General features: G+C 39.3%; 1 protein-coding gene across 2 annotated transcripts in view; it reads right to left on the bottom strand.

The window, feature by feature from the left end:
- Nucleotides 1-274: 274 nt before the first annotated feature.
- LOC109985118 (phosphatase and actin regulator 1) overlaps nucleotides 275-6000 on the bottom strand; it is a 65855-nt gene continuing 60129 nt past the window's right edge. For both annotated transcript variants that reach the window (XM_065954105.1, XM_065954104.1), the window contains exons 10-12: nucleotides 5788-5932; nucleotides 3129-3201; nucleotides 275-2660 (exon numbers count right to left, since the gene is read on the bottom strand). In XM_065954105.1, coding sequence (XP_065810177.1) covers nucleotides 2645-2660; nucleotides 3129-3201; nucleotides 5788-5932 — 234 coding nt within the window. In that variant the 3' untranslated portion in view covers nucleotides 275-2644. The remainder of the gene's footprint in view (nucleotides 2661-3128; nucleotides 3202-5787; nucleotides 5933-6000) is intronic.

Below are 6000 nucleotides of genomic sequence, written 5' to 3'. Positions count from 1 at the left end.
TGTAATACAAGTGCAACGATACTATTGCATTCATTCTCTCAATATCTGAGCCTCATGTGTTTCACCTCCGCTTCCTGAAAAAGCTACCTTTAGGCCTTACAGGGAAATAAGTTAAATGGGAAATAAAGCACTGAATCATAGTATAAGCTTAACTTCACATTGGCCAAAAAACCTAACATTCATGTCTAAATGACAGAAACAGTAAATTAAGTAAAATTACAAGCCATGGATTGTGGAGATTCTTTTAAATAAAATATCATTCAAACAATGCACTGCATTCAGAAATGGAATTTAATTGGCATGATGTTTCCTGTACACGGTACTCTGTATTTCAAAAATGAAAAAAAAAAAAGAAAAAGAAATGAAAAAAGAAACACTTTCAAAATTCATTCAGCTGCTCCTCTAACATGAAAAAGGGAAAAAACGATTATTGCTGAATTCATGTTCCTTGATTCCAGCAAAAATGGGGAAACCTCATGCTCAGACCAGAGGCTCAGGTTTATGTCTCGGAGCTGAAATTAAAACTGGAGCAGATTTGTCTAAATGTATTACTATTACACTATTTTACTGCACATATAAATGGGACATTTCAGTTAGGTGGCATGATGCTGGAATCAGACAGAAATCTGGTTCTTACACAAAGAAACCTCATCTTTTTCAAAGTCTCCAGGATAGGATCACCCCATCAATTTCTGATTCAAATAAAGGATCAATCTGTGCATTGATTTTGAGGAGGTGCTCCAAACATAATCCAAAATATTTCACATAAAAACTATTAAGTGCACAAAAAAAGTACTATATTCTCATTTATCCGTAACAGATGGAGACTTAGAAAATAAAGGAAAGCTTGTTTTCAATGCAGACACATGTTGTAGTAGGAGGCCGACAGCCTTTCGCCTGTACTCCCTTTACTCATCTGACAAACATGAATTTCATATTGCAACTTTAAAAGTAAAACAGTAAAAAAATAATGAAAATATTCTGTGTACATAAAGCTTATGAGCATTGGAATACTGGTGTAGTATCAGTGATCAGGTGACAAGAGCTTTAAAGTGAAGAAAACAAAGTGGTCACAGTTCAGAAATCCAACATTATTTTACACCTATAGGCCCTGATCTTAAAACAGTGGCCACTGTAAAGCCAAACTCTTCTCAGTGCAAAGAATTTCTGCAAAAAAAAATAAAAAAATAAAAAATCCTGACCTCAGTGAATTCACCAAAAATCTGTACTTGTGTCAGAATTCATCATCAGGTTCAGTCATAATTTCTAGATTGAATCAGGTGTTGTCGAATGAGTCTGTAAGGTGTTAGAGAGGCAGATTATTTTGGTGGCTCAGTCAAGAAAAAGTCCTCATGGAAAGAAAAGACTATTCTAAAAGAAAATCAAAACCCTGAAGTGAGTCGTATAGTGTAAGCACAGTTAAAAAATGGTGGGAAGTACACCTGTAGTTTTCTCTACAAAAAACAGATATTGCTTGTTGAAAAGCTTATAATGTCACGAGTATAAAAGTAAAGTATAATACAATGCAGAGATCATTCAACGCAGCGCTGAAACACAATTAAATGTATTACATAACAACATGGTGAGCCAGCTCTTGGTCATTTGTTTAAAAACAAAAAAATCTCACAAACCGAAGAGCTAGAACATTTAAAATCATGAAACCAATTATAAATGATCAAAGCGGTTCTATCAAAAACTAAATCATAAAAAATGATCAGTGTTGCACAAACTGGAACCAGAATATCTCTGGCAGCTGCAATTTTTTTTTTTTTACATTAAAATGTATAAGATTGTGACTTTGTCAAGCATGATTCATCTTTGAAAGTAACTTTCTTCCTTATTATAAACAAAATGTACATTTGGAGAGAGCTCAAGACTCTCAAATTCACAGTTAAGCATTTAAGATGTCAACATTGTCGGTACAGTGAGAATTGCACATAATGAGGGAAGAGGAGAAGTCAGGACTACACAGAGTAATGATGAAGAGGGGACTCTAGGGGGTGCTATAGCCTAGGAAAAAGCAGAGGAAAACAATATTGCACGGTTTCTAATGTTAGACCCCATATTTGAAGCTGTATCCTAAGTCCCAGCAGGTGCAGTAGAGGCGGATCCTTTGCTGATATCAGTGAGCTAAGAACAGTCAACACTGCATCCAAGTGCAGATTCGGGCGAGAGGAGTCTGGAGTAACAGCATTATAAGGAAGAGGGGATAAAAACGTGTCCACTGAGACACGTCATCTGGTGTTAATGATGTGCCAACAGCTTTCCTCAGTAAATGTTGACAATGTCAATCAATTGCAAAAAACAAAAACTAACCCTACTGCTGTCTGACAGCCACAGAACTGAGCGCCCGCATTCAGAGCTCAGCAGAGAGGTTTGACGAGACAGTCGAGGGGCGATGTTCCAAAATAGGGGCATTGTGAATCAACTGGAGTCAGTATGTGCTACTTCCGTCGATGGAGTAGTGGGCGTCTGCGTCTTGTACCGACTAAGTTGTTTTGGGTCTTGGAAAAAAATAAAAGGCATTTCAGAAGACATGGCCTTATTGTAGAAACGGGCACCATTTTTTACTGTCCAGCACTTAAGGTTCTCAGTGGAGGAGCGGTGGGATCGGTCCGGCACTGCTCCAGACAGTGATGGTCTACTATGGTCTGTGAAACCTAAAAGATGGAACAGGAATAGAATCGTATCAGAAACATTTCATCGCATTTCATCATCTCGTCTAAAACTAGCTGCCAAAACCTGCAGCATGTGAATAGCTCCAGCTTTGTATGAACAGCAGAGTGTATCAAAGAGGAGTGATGTCATAACATTGTCTTTAAAACATTCAGTTTTTTTTTTTTATTATGGCCATCACAACTATTTTGGTTGACAGGCTGCTCTGGTGATTACTTCCATCACGTCAATTACAGGAAGCTACGGCCATTTTACCATCTGGTTCCATAAAATCAAACTACTTTTTGCAAACAGTGGAGCTTCTAAGATATCATTTATTTCTAGGCACTCTTTGGGGACCAACTGAAAACTGCTCCGCAACCCACTTTTGTGTCCCGACCCACCAATTTAAGAACCACGGGTCTTTGGTATGAACTGGCAACAGAGCGGCACGACTTCAAACTCCATGTTACCTGGTTAAATGGCGACTTGACTCGTGCACTTCCATCTCGTTGCTCTTGAAATCGTTGAGTTCCTTCCGTATGGCTGCCTGCAGAGAACAAACAAGAAGGAAATTTGAGAAAAATAGCTGCAGAGGCTTAGTACTCAGAAAAAAAAACACAGCCTCTAAGCTCTGACTCTACCGCCTTTTAGCATGCTTCATGCATCATTTACGCTTATCTGGAGGTCATGAATGATTCTGCTGAATTCTCTCGCGCTCTCTCTCTCTCTCTCTCTCTCTCTCTCTCTCTCTCTCCATCTAAGAGCATTACCAATAACACACAATCTGTTGCTCATCTAGTCGGGTAGTCGGCTTTTGGTTTTTAAACTGTAATGAAGTAAAGATGTGTGGATTTACATAGATTAAAAACACATAGAAAAAGCCATTGAAATAATGTTTGGACCAAAACAGTGTACTGTGCAGCGTATTTGTGTGTTAGAAGCAGCCAGTCTGCGGATTAAAGGCTCAAGATAATACACCCATTTTCAGTGTGAAATAGGACTACAAATCACAGAAAACACTGAGAATAAAACAAGCAGTGCTTTGAGTCGTTCAGCAGGGGACAGGTTGGTTTGATCTCTTCTAGGACACTTGACTTTGTGGCTGTTTTCTTTTATAAAGCAGAATTTATTTTTAACATGGATTAAGCCATATGGTGAAAAAATATAACTAAAATAAATATAATATAAATTACAGATTACTGGAGATGTTCTCCATTTTTTTAAGACGTTTAGTCATTATAAAATGATCTGCTGCATTACATGTTTAATTGAACCACTAATCACAGGCTACCATGCATTTTTATAGGCTGACACCTTGCAAACTGAAATGAGTCAGCATAGTAAACACTGAACAGTCATTTGCTTTGTGCTGCTTCTCCACTGTTTTGCAGTTCAATGTAATGAGACAGATGTGCCACAATTACTCAGCTGAAGAGCTTCTGTTCTGTGGATAAAGAAAATATATATTTTTTAAGCCTTTAAATGTCATAGCAAGGATTAACCCACGTCCAGTATTAGCCGGGACTTCCCGTATTTTCAACTAATTTAGTTTGTTCCCTGCGGGACGCCCTCTGTCCCATATACTGTATTGTTGTTATTTCCTTTTAATCACTAGAGGACACGTTACTTATCCTAGATCAGATCTGACACAGGCAGTTGCCAATCATGCACTCATCATGTCCATCAAGTGACACCAGTCATCCAATCATATGCATATGCCCTCCTCATATGCATCAGGTATACCTACAGTATCAAAAGCACTAAATACAGCTGAATTAAGACTTCCAGCTACAACAAGCGATGGGAAGCAAATCATGGCTTTTGCCGGCAAGCGGCGACTCAACAAAAGCCTTCTCCACTTCATGTCGGGAATTTTTTTTATAGGCCAAGTAATGCTCCATCATGTCACCACAACACAAAGCTAATATACAGTGACTTTTTTGTCATTGTGCCTGTATTTGGTCCTATTTACAGTAAAAGAAAAGCGCCGCCATGAGGGCAAACAGAGACACACAACATTGCCTGCTGTCACTTGCATCAAGCTAATTGTTAGCATTTTAACAGAAGGTGGAAGCTCATCTTATATCAGACATTTTGATCCAACAGCATTGTTAAAAACCAATAGTTTGGAGAAAACAGGCAGTCCAGTGATTATTTAAATTACATGAATTCATTTTAATATACTCAAAAGATTCCATGGATGCATTTAATGGTTAACAAAACTTTTAATCTAACCATCTTTTTTTTTTTTTTTCTGGGACGGTCTTTGGAGCACAAAGTAAAGCTCCTTTCCATTCATGATGTCATACACATTCATGTTTGGGACCATGCCCAGTGAATCATGTCTGTGAGTAGTGAGTGCCTTTCCCAAAGGCCGAATGATTGCAGAGATATTGGAAGTTAGGATGAGTCAAAGTTCCATTAAATTAAAAAGTGTACTCTGTTGTTTTTAATAACCTTTCATCCCCTCAAGCATGTAATGCGTGTCAGCAGCACAGCCAGGTGATGTCATTTGTTTATGCCATTTAGAATGACTCAAGGGGGGCATCTCCAGCCTTGGGGGAAAATGTTCTGCGGCAGGAGAGCAAACAATATTCAAATCTGTTCACAACTGTAGAAGCAAGGAAAAAAATATATATTGGCAGAGTAGTTCTGCAGCGGAGGGGTCCTGAGGCTCTGCTCGTCCGATTACTCTCTTATGTAAGGGGGAGCTGTTGCATAATCAAAACGCTGAATCCCTGTGATTTCCACATGAGTGCTTCTCAGGTGTGTTCAGAACTCTGCATCATCAAAGCATAGGAAACAGCATCGCAGCTCTGGAAAACCAAGAACTCATTAAAAGTCAGAGGCTTGGGCCGCTGGGCAGTGAGCAGCAGGACGGCTCCAGGCTTTTTTTTTTTTTTTTTTTACTCACAAACAGGAAGCAAAACAGTTCAGGTGGAACTTGTTTTGACAAAGAGTCGGGAACACATCCTCCTATAGTTACTCTCCTGCTTCACAGGTTACGTCATATCAAATGCAGAAGGGGGAAGGGGATGGCTTTTGAAGGAATTTTGAAGCTGGCAAGGATGGCTTTTGAGATTATTAAAAGATTATTTCAATTTGACTGTTAGATTAGGGGAGTGATACTGGCCTTGTCAGCGGCTGTTAGCCGGGTCCAGGGCTTATCCGCCCGCCTGTCGTAGTCCTGGGCATCCGATACCTCCACGTAGTCACTGAACCGGATGAGAATCTTGGCCTGTCTCAGCTCTTCTACAGTTGGCCTCTGGCTGAGCTAAAATAGCAGAAGAAGGGAGGAAAAAAAAAGAGTTAGACAAGAGAAAAGTGGGCAAAGTATTACTA

This window comes from Labrus bergylta, chromosome 4 (assembly GCF_963930695.1).
Source record: "Labrus bergylta chromosome 4, fLabBer1.1, whole genome shotgun sequence".
Lineage (NCBI taxonomy): Eukaryota > Metazoa > Chordata > Actinopteri > Labriformes > Labridae > Labrus > Labrus bergylta.
Note: the sequence above shows the minus strand (reverse complement) of the source record. Positions and strands in the feature narration are given on the sequence as shown.